Source organism: Opisthorchis viverrini, assembly GCF_000715545.1.
Source record: "Opisthorchis viverrini unplaced genomic scaffold opera_v5_14, whole genome shotgun sequence".
NCBI classification, from domain to species: domain Eukaryota; kingdom Metazoa; phylum Platyhelminthes; class Trematoda; order Opisthorchiida; family Opisthorchiidae; genus Opisthorchis; species Opisthorchis viverrini.
The window spans coordinates 962351-986193 of record NW_008751670.1 but is presented as its reverse complement, the minus strand read 5'-3'; the positions used below and the strand labels follow the sequence as shown (position 1 = coordinate 986193).

The 23843-nt window shown below is 45.1% G+C and overlaps 3 protein-coding genes across 3 annotated transcripts in view; 1 reads left to right on the top strand and 2 right to left on the bottom strand.

The window, feature by feature from the left end:
* The window catches only part of T265_01307 (hypothetical protein), a gene marked incomplete at both ends in the record, with an annotated part of 77058 nt that extends 63945 nt beyond the window's left edge, over positions 1-13113 (top strand). Inside the window, 9 exons of the mRNA XM_009165313.1 lie at positions 590-1161; positions 1992-2207; positions 4640-4896; positions 5938-6080; positions 6510-6598; positions 8669-9004; positions 9374-9459; positions 10281-10426; positions 12713-13113. Of these exons, the coding sequence (XP_009163577.1) occupies positions 590-1161; positions 1992-2207; positions 4640-4896; positions 5938-6080; positions 6510-6598; positions 8669-9004; positions 9374-9459; positions 10281-10426; positions 12713-13113 (2246 nt within the window). The remainder of the gene's footprint in view (positions 1-589; positions 1162-1991; positions 2208-4639; positions 4897-5937; positions 6081-6509; positions 6599-8668; positions 9005-9373; positions 9460-10280; positions 10427-12712) is intronic.
* A 566-nt stretch (positions 13114-13679) lies between these two features.
* On the bottom strand, positions 13680-14357 carry T265_01306 (hypothetical protein; the record flags this gene model as incomplete). Its single annotated transcript, XM_009165312.1, has 3 exons — positions 13680-13989; positions 14086-14211; positions 14239-14357. The coding sequence occupies 3 exons, from the start codon at positions 14355-14357 to the stop codon at positions 13680-13682; spliced, it is 555 nt and encodes a 184-aa protein (XP_009163576.1).
* Positions 14358-15996: 1639 nt separating this feature from the next.
* On the bottom strand, positions 15997-17924 carry T265_01305 (hypothetical protein; the record flags this gene model as incomplete). The annotated part of the gene is made up of 2 exons (XM_009165311.1): positions 15997-16290; positions 17796-17924. The coding sequence occupies 2 exons, from the start codon at positions 17850-17852 to the stop codon at positions 15997-15999; spliced, it is 351 nt and encodes a 116-aa protein (XP_009163575.1).
* Positions 17925-23843: the final 5919 nt, after the last annotated feature.

Below are 23843 nucleotides of genomic sequence, written 5' to 3'. Positions count from 1 at the left end.
TCAAAGATAGAGCTTTTTACACCCATTGGATTTCTTGGAAGCACAGAAGTGTAAAACTAACCGACATCAGGAGGTCAGTGGCAAATGGTTGCCTGAGGAATCTGTGAAACTATACTTTTAACCATGATGGACTTACGCGCCAATAAAACACCAAACCAGCTCCGGATAGAATAGCCAAAGGGTCATCAATTCCTAATCGACCAACTGGCTTTTGTCACTCACATCGAGAGCCGGCTCAAGTGGAACGTAGCAGAAGACCAATGAAAACCATGTACGTATAGAATGTTAAGTTCTAAACTGATAGAAAGAAAATTTCTTTCTTAAGTGAGAAGGAATGTCTTCTAATGTATATGGAAGTGCGAGGAAAAATTGTCCCTGATGGACATCAGAGTTAGCTGTAACGCTGACGATGTTTCATGGTTGTCGACAGCTTTCCACGTGGTCCCTAATGAGCTCATCCTCATTTGCCAGTTTGCTGTTATCCCATCTGCGGAACTGGTTCATTTGTTTTCTTTTTTTATTCTAGGACCGTATTATGAACACATAGTTCTAAGATCGTCTGTGGTCACTTTTCTGCTTCTCTTTTCAGTTCCCAGGGATAATGCCATGTTCCGTCAAGCACCCATTCGCCCAGGCTATGCCCCCGTTGCTCTTAAGCGACCTGAACGAAGTTCGTCAACTTCTGACTCTTCTCCCTCAACCTCGCTGTCCGTTCCATCCGGTACAAACAGACAGGAGGTCCCAGGAGAATATGTTCCCACGTCTTCACCTGTTGTAAAGCAGGACCATCCGTCATCCAGTTTTGTCCATCCTTTGGCGGACATCCATGATTGCTATCGAGCTCTTCAAGACTCAGTGAATTTCCTCATACAGAGTCACAGTGGGTCGTTGCCTTTAGGTGAAACGGACCAGTCCGAACAGTTCATCGAGTATGGGGGTCCGACGAATCCTACGCGACAGTCCGACTACCGAGCCGGTGGACTACACTACACACAGCAGCCCCTTTTGGTAGCCCATCCACCGGTCCAACGAGTCCCTTCAGCTGCGGTTTGGCCATCCGAAATATCGTGCCTGATTGACGAGTCGCGCAGGTTGCTCTCAAAGCGTAATCGGTTAGACGGGAGACAGCGGAGTACAGCCAGTTTGGATTCAGCCCTCGAGGTAGTTATGCGAGTGGCAATCAAGTCATTCTTTAATGAAAGATTTTCTCTGGATCATTGTTTGCCATTATTTTGGTCTCTGGATAGCTGACCAAACCAGTCAAGCATGACAATTTCAGGGAGTTTTGTCGTGGTACTTTTTCACATGTTAAATTGTCAATTTACCCCTCGATACGAACTACTGTACAGTTAGCGATAGGGCTTACCTACCACGACTTTCTACCAGAACGAATGGAACCTACACTGTCAGACAGCACGGTAGATGGACAAAACTAACCAAAAGTTGTCACTGAAGAAACATTTTGCTGTCCTTACCTCCGGAACCTCCGTATATCAAAAAGACGTAGCACATTTCTAGTTTGTGGTTGTATTGCGACATCTCTATCAGTGCCACCAACATCCAATGATTGTTGGAGAAAATCTGAGCATCTTGTTAACCGGTTTTGACTGATATCTTTTGCGAAAACCCTCGAGTTTGTTCGGCCTATTGTACTTTACACGTTAAGGTGCCCGAAATGAAGCGCTCAGTCGAGCTATAAGAACCCCAAAGATTGTGTACTCTTTAACATCCTCAGATCGTAGTAGGTACGTATTGACATGAAAGAGGTATGAACCACTTACTAACATAATCTCATATTAGTCTTCATTTTAGGTCCGGTAGAACGCCTGTCGCCATAGAACACTTCGAGTTCTTTTTATAGTGTTTTTGCTTTATGTGCCAATTCCTTCCCAGCACGCAGTAGTTTTAGGCCAGCTATTTTTCGCGGCAACCCAGTATTCAACGTTGTGACGTAATGCGTGACCGAAGTGTACCACTTTTCTCATCGACAGAAGTATGAAGAGGCCATGGCGGAGCCTGTTCAAACCAACCGTGGAAGCCTCAGATATCGTCGTTCGGTGATCACCGCCATTCAACGCCATTCATTTCTATCAGAAAAACCGCATGAAGTTAGAACTGGTTTGGTGAACCCAAACTCACTTGCTGTGGGAGATGGCGACGGGAGAAAAGTTTCGACCTGTAGTTCCTTGGGAAGATCGGCAGTTCAGGTGAGTGTCTCTTGAGCCAAAAACTGACAGTTTTTCTGTTGTTTACCAAGCTCGAAGATGGCGGATGGATCTCTATGTATGAGGATGGGGCTAACCAAGTATGCGGCTTGGTGACTACTGTATGCAAGCAGAATTGCTACCGACAGACGTGTTCATCTACCTGCAAGAGTTTCGCCTTGATCAAATTGAGTTACAAGCGTTTCTTTCCGTGCCTGATGAAGACAACTCTCTCGTGCGATGTGTTGTCACAGCCTTCACCATAACTGATTTCCGCTCATTGTTGTAACCGAGTGGAATAGCCTTTCTGGTAATTTAAATTGATCGCCTTATACACTCATCTGCACACCATTTTGGTCTTGATTGAAAAATCACCTGGAACCCTTTTGAATCTCGTTTATGTTCTTAAGCAAATGAATATGCTTCAATAGGCCGCCTCATGTTTCAGTTGGTACCATATTCAAGATGTCGCAATACATTGTGTAGACGTACGACACTATTCATGAGGTTGCTGAAACTGTTTGGCAGCCCACGACCGGTTTCAACCTTCTTGGGGTTCATCAGGTACACGAATTCCTCAACCTTGTGTTCTATTGGGATCCGAATTGCTCAAGAGTTGGTGTGCAAACGACTGCACTGCGCTAATTTCGTGCAATTTGTGGTCATGTAGAACATAAGGTTGACGCCTACTTGATAAACCCCAAGAATGGTGAAACCGGACGTAGACTTCGGGAGTTTTCAGCAACCTTATGAGCAGTGTACTAGATCCTGGGGTGATCTCATCGCGATTCGTCAACACATTCCCACGCTTAAGTGAAAAACACATCTGACTACTTTTCTGATTTATACACAGTTGGTGGAGGCTCAATTAAGTATGAACTTAATTCGAAAAATTAAGGAGCTACGGTCATTCATTATAGTGGTGGTGTCTTTACACAGGCGACCGAACTGGAACATCTGTAAAGCATAATTTTATTTGTTCTGAGGGTGGTGACCATATTTAGCAAAGTTAGTTTGCTTGCTGCCTCCAGTACTAATTAACTTTTTAAGCGTCTATAGAGATAGGGTTAACGTTTTTTGTCCTCTTATCCTCAACCGTACATTCATGACACCCAAATCTGTCGATACCTGCTCCTTTGACTCGACCGTAGCACCCGGCGATTTCCTCTCCTTGATACAGCGACCACATCCATAGTCTCGTCAAGCAGCAAATATAGTTGAGCTAATCATGAGTTACTCATTTAATCTGGATGACAAACTCTCAGCACCGTCTGTTTGTTCGTGGCCAAGAGACTGGACCTTACATCAGCGACCCACTGAACCATACTGGGGGACTGGGGCATACTTGCGACACTCGCCGGTTAGAGGTCTGGCAAACACAGTCCCCTGACCCTCCAGATTGGGAGTCGGAACATGTGTGGCGACGTGTTCCGTAAGAATGGTAATGTACTTGAATTTCCGGCCAAGCACTGCTGCCTTGCGGTCACGCTTTGGAGCCAAAGACTTTGGTTGAGGACCCTAATCGTCCTCCTCTCTGGGTGCGGGCGCCCTGGCAATGTTCCAGCCCAGGTCAACCATGAACTGCACATGTACGGCAGCGAAGCATCAGTGTTGAATACTGATGTCATGCTGTCTATGATGATGATGACCGTTTCTCTGTTTGCGGACGAACGGATTTAGTTGGTAGAATTCGTACTCTGGTAATGGGCCCATCTGCATCTGCCTACATCGTTGCTGGCTGTTCGACTACTGTATGTTACCCTATCAATGGTAACACACAAACCTCAGTCACGGCAACCCATTCTCCACGATATATCACTTCTTTGTTTTTGCCGTTGGAGGTTTCTGTTCTTGAGCACTCTTGTGGTTTCTTCCAAACTTTGCCATGACTTTACAACCAACGATGCGATGTTCAATCCTAAGCCCTCTTTTCCGTCATAGGCCTCCCTGATCAATAAATCAGTCATAAATCCTACCCTTTGGGATTGCTCTATTTTTGGGAGTATAGCCTAGATACTTTGGTAAAAATTGGCGTTATAGTTTACCATAGTTGGACAATAGAGACATATGGCTGCTATTTATGTGACCTAGGGAAGAATGAACCTCTCAGGGTGTCTTCCATTCTTCGGGTGAAGCTCTCTTGAGAACTTATTGTACCTCGACGCAGTAAACTAAATGACTTCTGATTTGCGTACGAACCCTGTGTTTGTTTTCGGATCCACATCGTGGTTTATCTAGTTCTTAGTTCTTATTGACCTTCACGTTTGCGTGAAATGTCTTCTGTGTTGGTTTCATCCTGTCTTGGCCCACCCTTTCTAGATGACCCCTTCGGTAACCTTGATCAATTAATTGGCTTACTGTACCAGAGCGATTGTATCCATTCACCCATTTGAGCTAAAATTATGAGTGGTAAACTCCCTTCTGCAACTCTGCAGGATGTTACTAGTTTCGGAACCTCTCTCAATGCGGCCAACGGGTGTCATCTAAAATCTCGCACGGGTTCCTCCTCTGTACCGGAACCGGCTTCACCAACGAACTCCAGTTTGCTGCAGTCTGTCCCAAGGGACGTGTGGGCACAGGACCATGGTGTTCCGTTTCCGTATGGGACTGAGACATTCACTAGAACGCGCGTGGGCCAACCATCCCTTAACCGAGTGCGAACAGTCTCGGGTGATAAGAACATTCTTTATAAGTAAGTTTGGTTGGCTTCTCATTTCTAATCCCAATAGGACGTTGTTACCACACTTCAACAAACCTTAAAAAATACAGGTTTTAGAACTGAGGATTTGGTTAGGAGTGCACAAGACTGATAAGCATATTGAATGTGATTATTACAATATTCGGAATATTAGGCCTTCGGGTCGCGGAACTACGCCTCCCTTGAATTGGTACCTGATCACCTCTTCCGCGTCTTCTTGGGGAGATCACCGTGGATTCTTTGTATGAGTGCCTCCTATACCGGTTGGGGAGTAAGAGCAATACGTACCCCACAACGAAGCTCCCTATTTGTGTGAAAAATCTACAACGTCATTTGTATATATTTCTTTTTTGAATGCGCTTTATGGGTGCCCACCGTGTTCATTGTTGGCTTCAGTGAAACAACTCTTTCTCAGGCTATTCTCGCTGTTCCGTTCTTCTCGATTAATCGGCTAAGCATGTCTAGAACCACGTAGTCCATGTTGGTACTTCAGCCAGCCGTTCTGTGAGTCCCAACGGGAAGGTGTATCCCTTGTCTTACTCAGTGAGCTAGTGATTTGACTGCCTTGCATAAAAGCACTGCTTGAAGGGCCGAGGTATACCAGCGTAAATATGGGTGTTGGGTAGTAAGTGGAGTTTTCCCAAACATTGGTGCTATTTAGATCCGCTTGACTGTGGGAGTACCCCGTTCTGTGTGTCCTTGGTGCTGGATTCGGTAATAATGAAATCTGGAGCTGATTTCCTTTGCAACACAACTAGATTTCTCCACAGTCTCACCTTAGGGACTTCGTCCGCTTATTCAGAGTCTTTCAACTTTTCCAGAGGTGACTAATTCTATCATAAAACTACCTCCATTAAGACAAAAGTCCTCGCTTGTGGTGGCACATTTCTAGCAGGCTGTGTGTAGAACGGAAACTCATGTGGAATAACTTCCCCAGCTTCCTTAGATAGCTCTACTAAATAGAGTTGGTAACCTTCACTACTGCGTGAATGCATTATGTATGTGTTGTAGTTGTGTTTCTGGTCTCTGTTTCAGTGATCCCAACCTACACATCCCTTGCCAGCCCGTTCTGAACAGAGCAACCCCAAACGACCCAGTTATGGCTGATGAAGTCATTGGAGGATCGCAGGAAATCGACTCCCGGACTTTCACCAGACGTAAAAATACACCAAAGCCAGGTAGAAGTTAGATGTTTGATTTATTTTTTGTTGCTATGGTTGATAGCTTCTAGATTAGTCACCCGGGTTCATGTATGGCAGCCAGTCGACCTCCCACATTATCTGGGTTGGGATACACCGCCAAACTTACGAAGGACTTCTGCGGCACTCCACTCCATGTTTTTTAGTTGGTTCTCTCGTGTTTGTTCAATCAAGTCGGAGGCAACGATGTACACCGCACGAGCGATCATTCAAGACCAATTTCCATCGTATTCGTGACCTATCACCATACTCTGTTTGTACTGAGGATGTGACTGAATCACTCCATCTTGTGTGGTATCCCTTTGGTGTGTAATAGAGACTTTATTAGGTTCTGAGAATTTCGCTCCCCAGTTCGCTGAAGTTTGGTTCTTGTCCTTCCGACCAGGCAATTTTCGTAATTTTTTTCAGTCCCTGTTGTGGATTCCGAAGCATACAATGCCTGGATTACAAGCATTTCTGCGATCTCGCAAGGAATTGACAGTCTGACTAAAACTTCGGTAAGTCTTGAGAAACATTTTTCTTTCCATAGTGGAAGCTGCGACTCTTACAACTTTAGAAACCTTGTGAGCCATATTCGGTCGACCTTACGCTAGTGGACCACGTTCCATTTCACGAGTAGTCCTGTAGGCAAAGTTATCCGGCATGTAGTGCTATCCAATCGATGTTCCAACTATCCCGTTCATCCTATCCTATCCGTGCTACCGCAAATCATGTTTCCTGCAGACGGCTGCTCTGGTGCTCTGAATGGCAATATCTTACACCAGGTACTTCCTGCCATTTATATGACATGCACTAGCTTTTTAGCTGAACAGTGGAGCTTTTTTCGCCTAGCCCTGTGTAGGATTGAAAACGACTCCGAAGCAGGTGGTCTGGGACAATGGGAAGGTATGAAAGTCCTTGATTATCGTTTGAGTAACCACCGTCTCTTTGGATGGCGATCCCAGGACAAGACACGCAAACGCTTGGTGAGCTTGACGGATATGTCTCGGTCACAGAGCCACTGGTGGTCCCGAAACAAAGCAATCGATATGTAGCTTTTCTACACGATACTCAGTCAGAGATTAACAAGTTAGCGCTAGTAAACCGATTGAGCCGTCGCCCCTGTATTCATTCATGTCCGTTCTAAACGAAATCGTGTCCTCTGGAACCACTGTAGTTTGACAGAATTTGTAGCCGAACATGTGCTGCACTGTTTTTGTCGCTATGCAATGAAAAACTCGACTCAAATAAATGTATTGATAAGTCCACATATAGAAGAGAAACAAAATATCCAGAACCCACAGTAAGTTCTGTTATTGTATTGCATGGGGCACTGCACTTTTTCGCGCAATGTGTGCATCTGCGAACTCTGAAATGTCAAAGGGATAAAAACAAGACAATAACTGTTACCCATTGATTTTATGTACAACGATAAGGTGTTCTACCGTTTTTTATACTGGGATCCCATCTGGCACGTAGAGCAAAGCCATACTGTAAGGCCAAGAAGCCCTGTATAGCCGTTTTGTTGAGAAGTATCAGCACTGTGAACCCATAGAGGTTCGAATCCCCGACCATGCGGTTAGTAGTTGCATGTGATGTCATCTGGCATCTGGCGGCCGATTATCCACGTGAATAAACTGCGAGTAGGACATGGCAGTACCATCCTGCCACTATTGGATAATAAGGGTTAGGCTTCTCAGATGGAAGACCCGTGTGACCAGGGGAATATTCGTCCCCACCTCTGAGCTGGTAACTCAAGGCTCCTTGTTTCGGAAGGACACCACGGACGAGACTGTAGTTTGAACAAGTTACTATGCGTGGCTTAAGAATACCAGGACAACCACTCCTCTAGTGTCATTCTCTTAATTGTATAGTACTGAACTCGAGACAACCAGCAAAACCTCGGATTTTACGCAGTTCGTCGTGTGGATGGATGAGCTAGTGCCTAAATGGCAAATGATCTTCGAACCATGAAAATACATATGGAAAACACGTTTTAAGCGTAGATTTAGGACAGACTCATACTGTAGGATTATACTGAGCTATGTATTCTTTGGATATAACATTTGTTAATCACACTACTGATCAGCCGCCCGTGGCCGAACGGTTGTGTTCAAACTGCTAGCCAGGAGGTCGCGGGTTCGAGACTCTCCGGAGTTTCGTGAGATGCGCACTGCTGATGATTCCCAATAAGGTTGAAACAGCTTTACAGTGCTTCTCGGATTTTCAGCATAGATTGGCTTCACTTACAGGACGAAATCTCCACGTAACATTTGTTAGCAAATTCCATACTTTGTTAATTTTCCATAAGATCACGCTCAGGCGAAAACTTATCTGCACGACTCCGTATTGAAACTTCACTTGGTGAGGCGGTTACGCATGGTAGTCCCGGTTTTAGGGTGTCGCACTGTTTCCTACGCAGGAATCGTCCCGATTATCGACGTTCGATCAAAATAGATTTCTCCTCAGTTAGTTAAGTACTTTTGTGCAATCGAATCAATTTGAGGAAAGCCTTATGCACCTAGTGGGTGAGTTTTCAGCAACAATGCTAACCGTCTATCTGTGTTGTCCATCTTACTGTTTCAAAGCTCTTGCGGTCACAAAATGGTAAGGAGTTCACAAGCATCGATCACCGGTCTCCATCAACCGCCTACTGCCTTCCTGAGAAAACCACTTCTGATTTGCCGGATAGTACGACCGGCCCAGCCGTCAACGAACCGGTGAGGTCAGCTTTCGTGACACCAATTCCGCTCCGTTCTGGCGCAAGGAATCAAAGACTATCTGCCCCACACAACCCATCTTACAACTTAGGTGGCACGGCAGAAGCGTTTGACCAAACGTACAAAACAGAAATGGATACATCCGAAACGTCTGGCGTTCCTGCAAGCTTTCGGACGGAACTGGGAGATTCGAACGATTCCGCGGTAAGCATAACCCCGCATTCTTATTGGTGCGCTACAGGTCTCGCGGAAATGTCGCATGTGTCCAGAAGCTACTACTGCAAACAGAGCGACCAAGTACATCCAGTTCTTCACACTTATTCCAAAAAATATGATCTCTGCAGGGAAAAGCTGTGTTCCACTATCACTCCCAACACATGTACACTGGTTTACGTTCCAACTAAACAAGGCTATTTTAGCTCACCGGCTGTGAATGAGCTAGCCGTGTTCAGTAGGGTTTGGGTTGTTATCTCAAATAAATTTACTCCATGATATTCACAACGGTACCATTTTTTATTGTATCCGAAAGTCCAGACAGGCTTTAACTGTATGGCTTTTTTTTACCTGTCACAGATGTACTACTCTTTGATGGTTGACTCGATTCGGCAATTGTCTTTCAAGTTACGCGAATGTTCCGACCGATTGGTGAGGCAAGTCAGGTGAGTGTAATGAGTGCAACTATGCAGTTTTCTATCTGTGTCTGTTGGAAACTACACATACATATTAACAGTTGTGAACGATGTTCACTGACGATACGGACAATTTAGCTCAGTTCACAACACCCGTAGGACCAGAAGTTAATATTGTGAACAGCAAGTTTTCGATTGTGCCTATGCGGCCCCACTGTAGATGAAGAAATCAAACATGTAACTGCGTTTAAATACGCAATCGATGGTCGAGAAAAGCTAAACAACACTCTGTGAAGGACTGAGACACAGGACACTTCGGATCCTCAGCTCACCTCTCTGGCTTGTCCTCAAAGATCAGGGTATATCCGGGATTTGACAATACTCACGGATTTTTTCGAAAAACTGAACCACATGATCGCTTTCGTCTTGGTGGTACTCATTATATATGAACGCGTAACCTTTTGTTTGTCCGTCGCAGTTTATTTATAGATGCGTCCGCCGACCACTTTGGGTAGATGGTTAGTTCGATTCTAGGTCTTACCAGCTACAAACTGATTCAGACAGTCGTCAGACTACCGGTGAATTGTCATCAATCCTGGTGGATGATCTGATTAAATGTCACGCCCAGTGCATGGTAATTGGATCGACCCATAAGCAGACAGATAGTTTCGTATGTTTCTAGTGGTGGTATACGGTGATCACAGAAGGTCCATGAGTCTAAACAGAAATACGTAACTTGAAATGGAGATATCGCGTGGAAACGGGAGTGAACACCTCTTTCTCTGCACTCGGTTTGCACGTGATGGTGTCCTAAATGAGCTATTTTCCCCTCTTGGTCTCATTTATCTCAGTTCACAACAATCCAACGTGACGGTACAAGCTCGAGCGGATGGTCGCGGCTCCAGAACAAGTTCCACAGATAGTGTGCCAACATCTACCAAGTACGCACTGAACGACGCGTTGGAGAACATGCATACTATCAATGAACAACTGAAAAGTAGGTTTTTTTACGGGCTAACTCCGGATCGAAGCATATTTTCATGCCGGTTTTAGAAAGGACCTTCATGTGTTGAAGCCTCATCGATAGAACCGGAGCACATATTAACACAATCGAATTCAGTTACTTACACTAATACGGCCTACGTGGGAGAAACTGTCATGGATATTCACATCAGAATTGGCAAGCACAAGAGTAAACAGACTACCAAGGATCGCAGGTGAATCTCGACCGCCAGTCAAAGGCTCAACAATGGCAGGACATGTTCTGAATGCAGGACACGAATTAGATGTAGAAAATGCCGATGTTTTGAGGTGACGACTACGATTAACGCGAGACTGTGGAAATCGCCAAGCATTCTAGTGTAAATAAGGGCTTGTGAAAAGCGATTTTAAATCAGCTGACTTGTTAAGCTCATAGTCCCAGCCGCATAATCCCTCTCGTATCCAACCAAATTGTCATAGCACTAATTATTCCTTCCTTCTTATGGCTTTCCGAAAACGCTCCTTTCAAAAGTGTTGTCCAAAAAATGAAGGCCATTTCATGTTACTCCTCGTGGAAAGTAAGGAAAGTTGCGCGCTGTGTAAAATGCATTCGAATAACCAATAAGAGATTTGAGTGAGAAACGTTTATGTTTAGACCCAAAAGATCGAACAAAAATGTGTTTTGGTGCCTGAGAAGCAAAGCAAAAGCATGTTACGCAGTCTTTTCACAAGAGCTTGGTAAATAATCGACAGTTTTTAACGTTTCTTTTTTGACACAAGAGCTTCTTCAGGACAAGTGAGCAGGTCACCAAGTTGGCCAGGTTTTAAGGCAGACGGAGAACCAATCAATGAGACATCATACCAACGCACTAGATCAGTGTTCAGTGTCAATTAGCGGCTCTCGTCGGTTAGTGCGGTTGCCAAAATCTTGCGTTGATAGGTTGGGGGAATTTGCAATTAGTTCCGATCGGATTTGCTTCCTTAGAATTCCACTTCAAGACGCTTCAATTGATAAATCATCAGCGACACCTAACACAGATTTAGCTTGACTAAGCTGATTGGTTCTCCTTCCCCCTTAAATCTCGACCAACCTCTTAACCTAGTCACTTGGCCTGAGGAAGCCTTTGTGTCAAAAACGAAACGTTACCTGGCAATAAATATGCCGATTGTTATCAAATTTTCCCGAAGACATCGAACACTTATCTGGAACGAGGTGAAACCAAACGGGTCCTTTAAGATTAATAATGAAGTTCAAATAAGTCGATCGAAGAAAGAGACCTGAGGCATAATGCTCATCCATGACACGTGGCACTGCTTTCTTATACCGATGCCAATCGATGCACCTTGCTGTATGAGCCATTTACGCCTGTCCATCTCGTTTGTCATTCCTCAACCGCTCTGCCCGCTCCGTAAACTTTGTTTTTGAAGCTTTCTGTGTTTATCGATGCCAAACGTGTTGCGGATAAAGGACCGTGACACTGGTACATCTATTTGTCACAAATAGCGATTCATAATGAAAGCATTCTGAGGGTATGCAATGGACTCTTAATTCGCTACTTGTTTTCATTATGAATAGAGTTACCTCACTTATCGGCACCAATGTCGGTTGTTCGAACCTTGCCTACTATTTCTGACCACCAGCTCTTTTGTAACGTCGTTGAATAGCGTGCCTGACCCAGAGGTTATGGCACGCTCTACCAATCGAGGGGTCTGTGATTCAAGTTTACCTCGATGCTTAGTCATTGCTGTCGACGTAGGGACCACGTGATAGGGCCTCAGTCCAATGCTCCAAATAGTTTTTCAGTGCTCATGCGATGCAAGTTCCGTGGCTGTCTTTCACCTCCTGACGGAGAAGGGGTGGGATGGCTCGGTGATTAGAGCGCGAATTTACTGACCGTATGGTCCGTGGTTTGAACCCGACCTCTGCATCTTGACTTCCTCTGTCTAGGCTTGGTCAACCTAACAGTATTCCAGCCCTCGTGCTTACTTCGGGTGGCATGAGGGTGTTACAGCTGAACGATTATCTATTATTATCTTTATCCTGACGAAGAAAACAGGCTGATTGACCTGCGAATTCTCCGAAAGCGACTGTTCGGTTTTTCTCAGCCTTGCGGTAGACTGCGAGTGTCTGAGATGAAATGTTCGTTGGTTTTGTGAAGAGATTTATTTGAGTCGCACCCGTCGTGTCTAACTCGCCGAAATATCGCGATAGCTTTTTCTACAATCTAACTGGTGCACAAATACCGATGACACCTACACTTGACACCATCCCTTCTTTTCTTGTTCTGTCCCAAAGTCGTAGATAAATTGCTTTTTTCAACGCAACCGATCAGCCGATCACGTTCGGACGATAGCTATCAGCGCCAAACATCCCTCCCAAAGCGTGACCACTTCCAGTTTGTGCCGATAGATCAGGACAGACACATTAGCTCGGGTCAACAGGCGCGGCCCACAACCGACGCTCACGTGGCAACTAGTGGGCCCACCGACACGACAACGATAACGACAAATAAGTCAGTCGGACGACTCGTCCCGTCGAACAATGCGCCGAAAGCTACATCACCCAGTAAACCAGCGGAACCTTCAGCCAAATGGGAGCAGTCCAGGCAATCAGATGTGCCCACCCAGAAAGTGCAATACAATCCGGTCTGTTCCGGTGCGCCAACCAATGCCATCAATGAAGAAGACGAGGAATACTACTGAGGTGAAAATGGACCCTCTGAGCCTGAACAACCGTTCGTCCCGGTATCGCAACAACCAACGTGCAATACGTTCATCATCAGTATTCCATCGCTGCTTTTCACAGCACTGTATTTTTATTCATCTGTTTTCCCTGTGATTGGTCGAACGGTTGCTTCCACGCCTGCGCGCCGTCGAACACGCCTGGGGATCTGAAAAACACATCAGATCAACTAATTTCCCGCTGCCATTGTTCTTATTAACTTATCCATTCTCGGAAGCACCTACTTTTGACCTTTTATTTTTTGTACTTTAGCTGGATGTGTCTGACTGACATAATTCATATTTTTGCTTCGATTTGATTGGTTGTTCCCTTGTTCTGTGTGCTGCATTTCTTTTATTTCAATCCAGAAAATGATGACTAAGCCTCAGACTACAGCCCTTTAATCCCCGAAAAAATTGTGAACACGACCTGTTGGCGTAGGCGCCGACACACACACACACACCATCACCACCTGTGTTCGCCCCATACTGCAAAGTACCTCAGCAATAATCTCACCTTTGCTATTGTACTCGTCTCTGCCTTTTCCCTAATCCATCGGTCGTCGTTTCGTGATTTGAAATCCATAGTTTTCTAGTGATGATTGTCCTTCCGGACAATGTTCGATAGTTGTTTGGAATTCGTCCTCTTCGGTAGATACGGGCTTCCCGGTCAGCGTGGCATAGTACCGAGCTGCTGCTCGCAACATGGTGTTTAGCACGGGTTCTGAAATGGAGCTTCCAGGTAAAAACAGAATGCCTACTTTGTCGATTACCACTGTCTGTTCGGGTGTATTTGTCCGCAGGACCTCGGGTAGTGGCATCCACTTCCGTTGCCGGTCGTTTATTGGTCGGAGTCCCCTGGAAATATGGACGAAAAGGCGATGAAACCGATATAGCTTATCGGATAGTTAGGCAATTGAGGATGTTGTATTACGGACTGAAGTGAAGACCAACTTCATTGGTTTGTTTTTATATGTGACGCTGGCGGAGTCTGGTATAAACAACGGAAAGAAACACCTAGTTTGCAATTCGTCTGAGGCTAGTGAATGTACCCCAGTTAATTGGGCTAGTGGGTGTATACTTCATTCGTCGGTGGCTTGTGAATACTGTAAATTATTCCAAAAGACGAACAATGGCTGTCGTGTGCTAGAGTGGATCAAGAAAGGTTGTTCGAACCCAAAGGTGAATTCATCTATAAGAAACCTTGAATGAACTGTAAAACGCATGCGTTTATCTGGAATTTCTGCGTGCAGCACAGCCAGTACACTTATCAAATGCTGATCATGAAGTGAAAACAAAAAGGCACTGGCGCGATTCTGTCTACCCGGTTGCCCATGTTATCATCATATTCATTAAAGGCAGCGAAATTTATGTTGGCAGTGATGTATCATTCTTTTTTTGTAGCCCAGCGTTCCTTGTAAGTAAGAAGCAACACATCTGGCCCCCCGTTTTACTGATCAACTTCATCATCCTTAAATAATTCCGTCAAGATTTGAGGAAGTGACACAATGGTGATGCTGCTACTCCTCACTTTCTTCAGCTGAACCATGCAGGCTCGTAGCTTTACAGCCAATGTTTCCCGCAGCTGAAACGTGATGCATAGAACTCGGCAATAATCAACAGTTAGAAACGTAGACTGAAGAAATTGGTATACCATTTGCGACTTCATTTCCCTCTAGCGGTTATAACTAGCAGTTCAAGTTACAGTGATCACAGACAGTCTTCATAGTTCTTCATGATAGCTGGTATCCACGCACTTTGAGCAATTCATCATGGATGGTGTTGGTTGTAAGTTCAAAATTAGGAACCAGCTTCTTGTGGTAGGGTTGGGAACAGCGATGCATTGAAAGTGTGGCGTCTCCAACCATCATTTTGTGCCGTTTTGGAGCCTTCAACCGAACGCGGTTGAGTGTTGCTACCCCGGGCTTACACACTTCGGTGCTGACGTTCTTCGGAAGCTTTTAGAACTTGTAAAACCAATCGAACGGTACATAGTTGCCATGTAACCTGAAGGCAGCATGGGGGTTGAGATATTGCCCCGATGCCCAGGTCTGGACAGGCGTGATCAAGAAGCCAGAGTTAGATTCGAACCACATTTTCGGCCATTAGCCTCGCTCTTTAATCACCAAACTGTCTCAAGGTCATATACGTTTGGTCGCAATGGCAAAGCTGTAGACGAACATAACAAGATGAGATGCATTACGTACCGTTTCGTGGCAGAAGAGTGAGTTAGTGTTTCAAATGTATTACAGTGCCCAACTAGGTGTCTTCTGACCACAGTTTCGCTGGGCTGCCATATGAAATGCATGCCAAATCCTGGCGCTTATATTGCCTGCATCTCTGTGGGGGACTACCTATGTGGGGCCATGTCTCCGCGTAATTAGTGTTTATATGCAAACGTCTTGGGTGAATATCGATTCCAGATGTGTCAAAGACCGGTTTGGACAACTGAGTTGTGTTAGCTTTCTGAATTGAGATGAAAGCTGGGCGTGTATTGTCTAAGAGAGTTTGCACAAGAGTTCTCAGCAACGAACACCAGTCAGATAAGACACGTCGTTTGCGAGGAACTGGCAATTACCGTTAGTTAGTCTGCGCGTCCAAAAGAGGTTGAAGTTTTGTAGAAACGACTGACGCTGTTTCAGCACCTGTGGTTATATAGAGGAGTGACCCCAATGCATCCACTCGCACGAGTGTACAACCTCCGATACTGAGTCTGACCGCACAAGATAATGCCACAGGATACTTTTGTCCCATGTTTTTAATTGCTATCGCAAACACTAGCCAGGCTTCACAACCGTAATATAATACGGGATGCACGACAGCACCGTGGACCGTTCCGTCCACCGACGTGCTAACATGTCGGTCTCACAGGTCACGACGCTGAAGAAAACCGGAACAGGCTTTAAGAGTCCTGTGATTCACTTCGTCCACATGCGGCCGTCCAACGTCTGGAAACGGTATGACATAGTCTGTGTACTCAAGGTCTTCAAAGTTTTCCCAAATAATATGTTTCATATCGGTAGCATTAAACACAGCAAGGGTTTCTTCTACAATCAAGCTAAATGGGAAATTGAGTAGCAAACGTGATAAGAGTAAGCCATAACGAACAGCTTTATGGAGACGTGAGGACACCAACCGCAACACTGCTTTCTGTGAGTACTGGTGGACCTGCGCAGGATGGTAGCTGCTAGCAACTCAAAAGCAACGGTGCTTAAACCAAAACTCTGATGAGGACATTTGTCTGGAAGGTGGAAATGATAGTAGATATAGGCCTTACTAGTGAGTAGGTTTGATTAAGAATTTGGGTGAGTTGTGTGGACCAGAATTCAGGAATATCGTCGACGGTAAACAGTTTAAATACATGATTTCTAGGAGTTGAACTTATGTTTCACTTCCCGTTTCAAGCTGCGTCCTTAGTTTACGCAGCTACTTCAAAAGACTCACATGTTCATCCTTGACTTTGACAGAATATTGAGCGAAAGGAAACCGGTTCGATCCACTGAAAATTCCCGTACGGTAGATAATCGACCTTGGGGAGAAGTGGAGTAGCGTCTAGACGGTCCACTCTCACGAAACATTCTGGGGTATTTAATCTGAAATGGGTTCATTACCTTCGGATACTGGAAATTCACGTAGCTAAGTTGTGATCGTGACCTTTGGGAATTTACGGTTAGTTGCGTATTGTACCAGATTCAGCTTAGTGGGGCTGGCCACAGTTGATGCAGAATTTTCAAGCTAGATTGGCTCTCAGTATTATGTTCAGTATTTTAAAGAATTCCGGCAAATCTCGCATATTCTCATCTCTGGTTCCCATCGAACAGTTGTAGTTGGTGTGTTCGGAATGCTTTTGAATCCATGCATTCAAAATAGGAAAGCTTGACGAAGAGCTTACACTTCGGCTCCGAATGATGTGCTTACAGAAGCGGCCGGGTTGTCGCTTTGATCAGAGCGACAAACATCAGCCAAGTGGCATGCGTATGAATTTGTGGCGCATATGAAAGCTTGCATATCGCAGTACCAGTACAATTAAAAGAGTGTTACTGTCATGTGACAAAACTCCGCTTCTCCGGCTGATGATAACCACCATACGTGTTCCACTAATAAAAATCACGCCTAGATGCGACTGCATCCAAAATAAGCACGAGGGCCGAGATACTACCAGATTGCCCAAGCCCAGACAGGAGCGGTCGAGATGCAGAGGTTTGATCCAAACAATGGATCTTCCTGTCAGTAAGTACGCATCCTAACCACTGAGCTATCTCCCGCTACCATATGTGCACTAAAATGAATGATATCAGTAGTGGGCGTCGCTTTGATCACCCGGTATTTTGCTCTGATAGTTTGTATTAATCAAGCGTCTCAGGCACCAGCTACCGCAGGCATATCAAGGTTACCGCACAACCATAAACCTACTGTGCTCCAGTGTGCTTGCCTTCAAGAGAACCTATGAAGGCGTAGAAAGCCAGAATGGTGAAATTCAATGAGAAGCCTTTGAAACTAGCTGTCACGTTCTGGGAGAGGGACATAAGTGCTGACTGTAAGACCAAAGTCCAGATTTGGTGTTTCATTGTATGGATAACATTGGCTATCAACAGAGTAAGGCATCGTGAGTAAAGAACCAACCGAGAAAAAAATTTCTTGCACGACTTTTGAATACTACATACAGACATTAGGATGACCAACTCTGCGTCTCGGGTTAAAAAAACCCAGCTGAGGTCCATGTTACTTGGATTACGACAGGCGATTGCAGCTGTAAGGGTGGATAGGTCTGGTATAGCAGTTCGCACCGTTGTCTGAAGAAGAGCGGTGTTCGCGCGAGCCGTGAAGTTGGAAGAGCCCACATGTCAATTACACATGACTATCAGGAAACAGATTGTACAATACGTGGCTGAAACAGGTTGAGTAGTTTGACTCTTCAGTTCCTCGCGATCCCGCTTTGAAATCGAAATCTGAAGGCTCTTGCGAAGCGATGTTAATCCGGACACGACCAACAGTGCACACGAACGTACTGATTCGAGTACCATGCAACCGGCCCTGTTCCAACTTTTTCCATAAGATCTAGAGTAACCTTCGACGGTTCATTTTTCTTACCATATCTTTCATCTTTGAAGCTAATGTGCGTCCGCGACTGAAGAAAGTGACTGAAAGTAACCTGTCTTCTTACTGCTTCGATGATGATGAAACACCGACATGTGGAAGAAGAATGGTGGTTTCATTACCCTGAAAATCCTGAACACAGGTGTGTGAAGATAACCCCCATCAACTGACAACTCCTTAAGCGGGTGTTTTCCGTATCTGATATTAGAGCAGATGTTTTCCGGACTACTCATTAGTAGGCACAGTGTTCACCACTTCAGGAATCGCGTATAAGCTTCCGACTGAGAAGGAGAACAGTCCGAGGCAACGGATTGCACCCTACGGAGAGGAGTGAGTGTGACAGTGACTGACAAATTTGTCCTTTGACGTGCTTCTCAAAAAAAGGGAATAGAATTCCAGTACCGATATCAGAGGAGGAAAATTTCTGTGGAATGGTGCCATTTCAAAAGCTCTTATCAACCACAGACGTGACATGTGAAATGCCTACGTACATACAGCATTCTGTTGGAAATTCAAGTGAGGGACTGAGATTACAAGACAGTCTAAGCCTCAGTCACGTGGACCAAAGCAAAGGCTACATGACNCGTGGACCAAAGCAAACGCTACATGACAGTTAAGTCCTTTAGAACATAGACTCGGCATTCGTATACAACCTACCATGGTCACTTTAAAGGAAGAGTCGATATCAATCAAGTGACTAGCGGAATTAACACAAGGCGCAATTAAGATTGCTATGGTAAACATGTCGATCAGAACGATTCGATAAGTAATCTTAGCATTAAATTGTACTTATTCCTTCAAATCTGATTGCATGATGGTTACTTTGGTAGAACTGGGCGCAGGCTTGGAAAGTCTACAAAGAACATATGCCTCAATATATCTTGCCTTTGACGGACCAGACCAAAACGAGGCTGCTAGGAACCGATCGCAATCCAGCTTCCTCGATTGACATGCACCTGATTCACTTTGGTCACATAATTAGTACCAAGTTTTCCTCTAAAGCGATCAACATAAGTTGTCGGCCCAGTTATTGACTTTCCTTGAGGTCGCAGTCACAACCAGACAAAAATTGAACTTGTCTGATAGAAAAGACTTGACTATGACGTTGCGTCATGTTTAGTGTTTGGTAACCTCTCCCCCTCTCATTTTGGAGTTTCCAACAGAAACTATGTATTCGTCCGTAGTCACACGTTTGCGACTGGGATTGTGTGAAATGAAAACACCCCACAGTGTGTTCTGATGTCAAAATCCATAACTAAGTGTTTGACAAATATCTCCTTGTTTCTTTGAAGGGCTCGTCGAATTTTTCTGCAAATCGTTTGAACATTCAAGATGACGAAGAGATAGATACAGTCTGTCAATGGCACTTTGAGTTTCTCGGTGCAAACCCGGATAATCGTACTGCACACGGCAGTTCACGGATCATCGAAGTCGACTCCTACCCGCTAATGCGGACAGTTCCGCGTCACCCTTCACACATCAGGGACTTTTATGATTCCTTCTAGCAATGTGGACAGAGTGAACCTCTGTCAATAAGCCAGTCGATTCATTAACATTCGCTCATCACCAGTGCGAGAAGAATCCGAATTCCTGAATCTTGGACTCCTGAATTTATTCGATCTTCGGGAAGCCCCATCCTCCAGAAAGGTAACGGATTGGAATCGGTAAACAACACATGAAGCCACATTTCCCGAGTCTGTTCCCACCTCGTCACTAAGAGGTATTGCGACAGCCACCTCTGCATTTCATGTATACCACCTTAGCCATTTTGCCTTATTGTGTCAACATACTGATGTCAATCTACCACCTACGCCTGAAATTGGTCTCATTTACTAATGATGATTTTAGGTTTGGGTATAGCCAAGGCAGCAGGTGTTTCTGAGAGCGGGGGAGTTTGGAGGCATGAGGCTCGCCTCATCTTCACCATTTGCTTCCATCACTTACACTGGAGCAGCTGTGATCGTATTGCATCAGTGACGCTGTATATTCAAACGATAAAATTCGACTATTCCGCCACTTGAATCCTAACTAGTGTTTGAATCACTGGCGACATCAGCACGGCTTCCCTTTGCTGAGGTATAACCTATCCGATAGAAGCCTTATTCTCAAGAGAACAGAAGACTGCTTCATCATATATGTGGCTATCTATTTTGCCTAATATATGCCACTTCCAGAGAGTTAGAACGACTGCGACGATCCATACACTGGCCTACTTCGTGGATTTTTGGTGATTCTACCAGTACTTGTCATGTCAACTACCACTGTTTTCAGTCACCTCTGTGCAGTCTAAGCGATATCTGATTGTGCGGGCCGACGCACCCACTTGTTTTTGCGAAAGCATCACATGCAGTTACATGACCTTTCCTCAAGGTATGAATCGAGTGGCACGCTCCCGTAACTTCCCCCTCATTGTTCTGGTCGTGTTTGGTATTCAACAGATAAGAACGCCGGATACTCCGCGCCATATACAGGCTACGGTGAAAACATGGTCGCTCTGTTTTCCCCGTGCTGACTCGATATGTTCATTTGATTCCTAATAGATCTATCTGCCAGGCGACAATATGTAAATCCTCAGGTAGCTCGTGCCCGATTGTTTACGTGTCCAAGCTACTAGCCAAGAGGTGGCGAGTTCTGGGCTCGCTGGAGATTCGTGAGACGCGCACTGTTGACGAGTCCTCATGAGGATGAAAACGCTGCGCAGCGCTTCTCGCTTTACCAGCACGGTGAAACCATTTAAAAATGTCCAGGAACTTCTATAGGGGCTGCACAAATAGCCACGAGCTCACCCTCTTGATATCCATCCGACTAGCCCTAATGAGGGTGAGTGGCCTGGTTTAATTGGGCTCTTGCGGAACCGACGGCAACCTTTTTAAGTAAATGTAACGGCATGGATCATCATCATCATCATTGTCAGCTGCAATAACCGCATACTTGTCGTGCAGTGGTCGTAGCTGCCGCAGTTTCGTTCATCGATGATTTGGGAAGGTGGGGTAGGTAGCTGCGCATTGCGGGCGGGAGATGATAAATTGGTGCATAAATCCAGCACTGCCAGTGAGCTGTCAAGTAGGGGGGTGGAAAAGGAGCTATGCATTGAATGCATTAGCTTGGATGCACGAGCGCGATTGAGGGCGTGACTGGTCCATGTCTGACAATGTTTCTAACCATTGATGTGGACCATCTCGGGATCCCTATCCAGGAAGAAGGCAATGACCGGCGCAGCTGAGTTTGCTGGTAATGGCTTTTATACTTCACTGCCAAGTCATTGTTTGACCACCTCTGGCTCTCTTCCACCCTTCACGTGGTTTTGCGAAAAGAGTCGGTCGGCTGTCATACGCAGCTCGTGGCCAAGCCAACGCAACCTACGCAGTGTGATCAGTTCATCTATCGAAGGTGAGTTATTTCTCCTGAACCCCATTTGACGTACTTCAGCGTTGCTGATCCGGTGTTTCCACCAGCCTATAAGTAGCCCTCTCTCTTTGATTAGGTAGAAAACGTTATTTCGAAGACCAGCTTCAAACGAAGACCACCAAACCTTGAGATAGGTGCATCTCTTCTGGCAAATAGAGCAGGTAACTTATTAGTCACACATGTCAATAATTTAGTTTACTGCACGAGAAACTCATCCATCCCAGAACTGTTCAACTCCAGGGCACTCAATACGTAGCGCGCTGTGAGGAGGCGGTTCATACCGGCCTGTTTGATGCAGAGGTCCATTTATCAACACCAAACTTTGACATCGTTGTAACACTCTGGGTTCCACATATGCAATTGCTACTCCACCAGATTGGGTTGGATAGAATTATGGAGGGGATTTTAGGTTTTTAGGTGGGTAGTTTAGGGAGGGCAGGTAATGGTGGATTGAAATTATTCGACAATTCCCTCAGCTTGGTTGCAAATCAGCAATCACAAATTCAAAGAACCATCATATCCCACCACCACACCAACACATCCCACGAGGATACAACGTAACATGTTCGATTAAGGATGAAAACTAGAAATTCTGCTCCGACAATAGAAATCTGGCGTTCTCAAACGCTTTCGGTTGACTTTTTTTCAGTTTCATTTAAAACATGTTAGCAAGTGTGAGCTTCCGTTGATGAATGCACCGGTGATAGCAGTGATACATTCAGAAAAGTATTTGCCAGTTCTTGGCGTTCCCGAAGTAAGTATACCTTGTGAGGTCAGTTCATTCGTAGGGTCGGGTACGACCATGGGATAAGTGAGCAAAAACGAAAGCCCATTAATACAATTGGAGTGAAACAAGCCATAGGACTATCAATGAGGTAAGAACGAAAACGCTGTATGGACGTAATGCGCTACTCCCAAGGTTGCTGAAAACTTTTGGCGGCCCCACCACCGGTCTCGCCCTTCTTGGGGCTCATCAGCCTCAAGTTTTCGTCAACCTTATGTTCTACTTGTTCTACATGTATCGCCATATCGCGAATATCGTGCCAACCGAAACATGATGCTACCCGGTGCAGTACATCCAGTTGCTTAAAAAAATCATAAACGAGAGATTCAGCTGGGTTCCAGGTGAGTCTCTCGTCAAAACCAAATTGGTATGCAAATGAGTGTAGTTCGCGAAATTCCGTATGCTCCGCAATCACATTAATTCCCTGGTAGACTTTCTTCGAAAAACAAACAATCCATGAAGAGGCCAAATAGTATTCATCCTGAACCATAATTTGCCGCGTGAGTCCCCCTACCGGACGGAAAGGATAGATTCCCGTTTAGCCCATATTTATTTTACGTCTCTCATGCAGATTTTTGCGTGCAAACTTTTCCTTCAAAATGAGGGTTAGTGCTTCAGCTGACGCTGCTGGCAAAAGCTTGAAACAGGAGCTTCTGGACTGCGCGAAGTCGCAAAGGAACTGTCCGAGTTTTCTTGAATTAAGATAGAATGTTAGTTTGAAAATCAACCTCTAATATGCTCGAAATTTTGTGGGCCATTTGAAAAAATCGTATCTTATATATTCCCTTCCCAAGGGTATTTTATGTGATAATCTACTTTATTTGCTAAACCATCACCGTTAACAAGTCTTTCACTAGCCTTTGTCCGTCCCATGTGTCGTCTACAAACCACTGAGTATGAAGGAGACCACATACAGATGAAGAATGCTGAAGTTTTCAGTCAGTTCGGAACCATTGACAAACCATCATTCAAAAGCAAATCCTCGATTGCTTGCTTAACCATCTGAAATAGGGTCCCTACAGTGGTAAGCGATCTACTGATGGGGGTCACTAGACTTTTTCTCAATTTCAGATGTCGTGTGTGGAGTTGCCTTACCCACCAGTTCGGATTCACGAGTGTATGATTTCGAGCAATTGAATAACTTGCAAGAAACACCAAATTACCTGAGACGACAGCAGAGGTTGGAGATCTAACGTAATGCATTTGAAAGCGTCCGAACGGGGAACTACGTAGAATAACCAACCAAAGATGTTTTACAAATCGATACGTGCATACGGGAAATACGATGTACCCGTTAACTTCATGTTTAGTAGCACTGGAGAACCTATGCAGCAAAGCAAGAATCACACTTTGATGACGTCAACATATGCATACTGATGGGTTTTTTTCGATCCACGACGCACGATCCACACATTCCCTACCT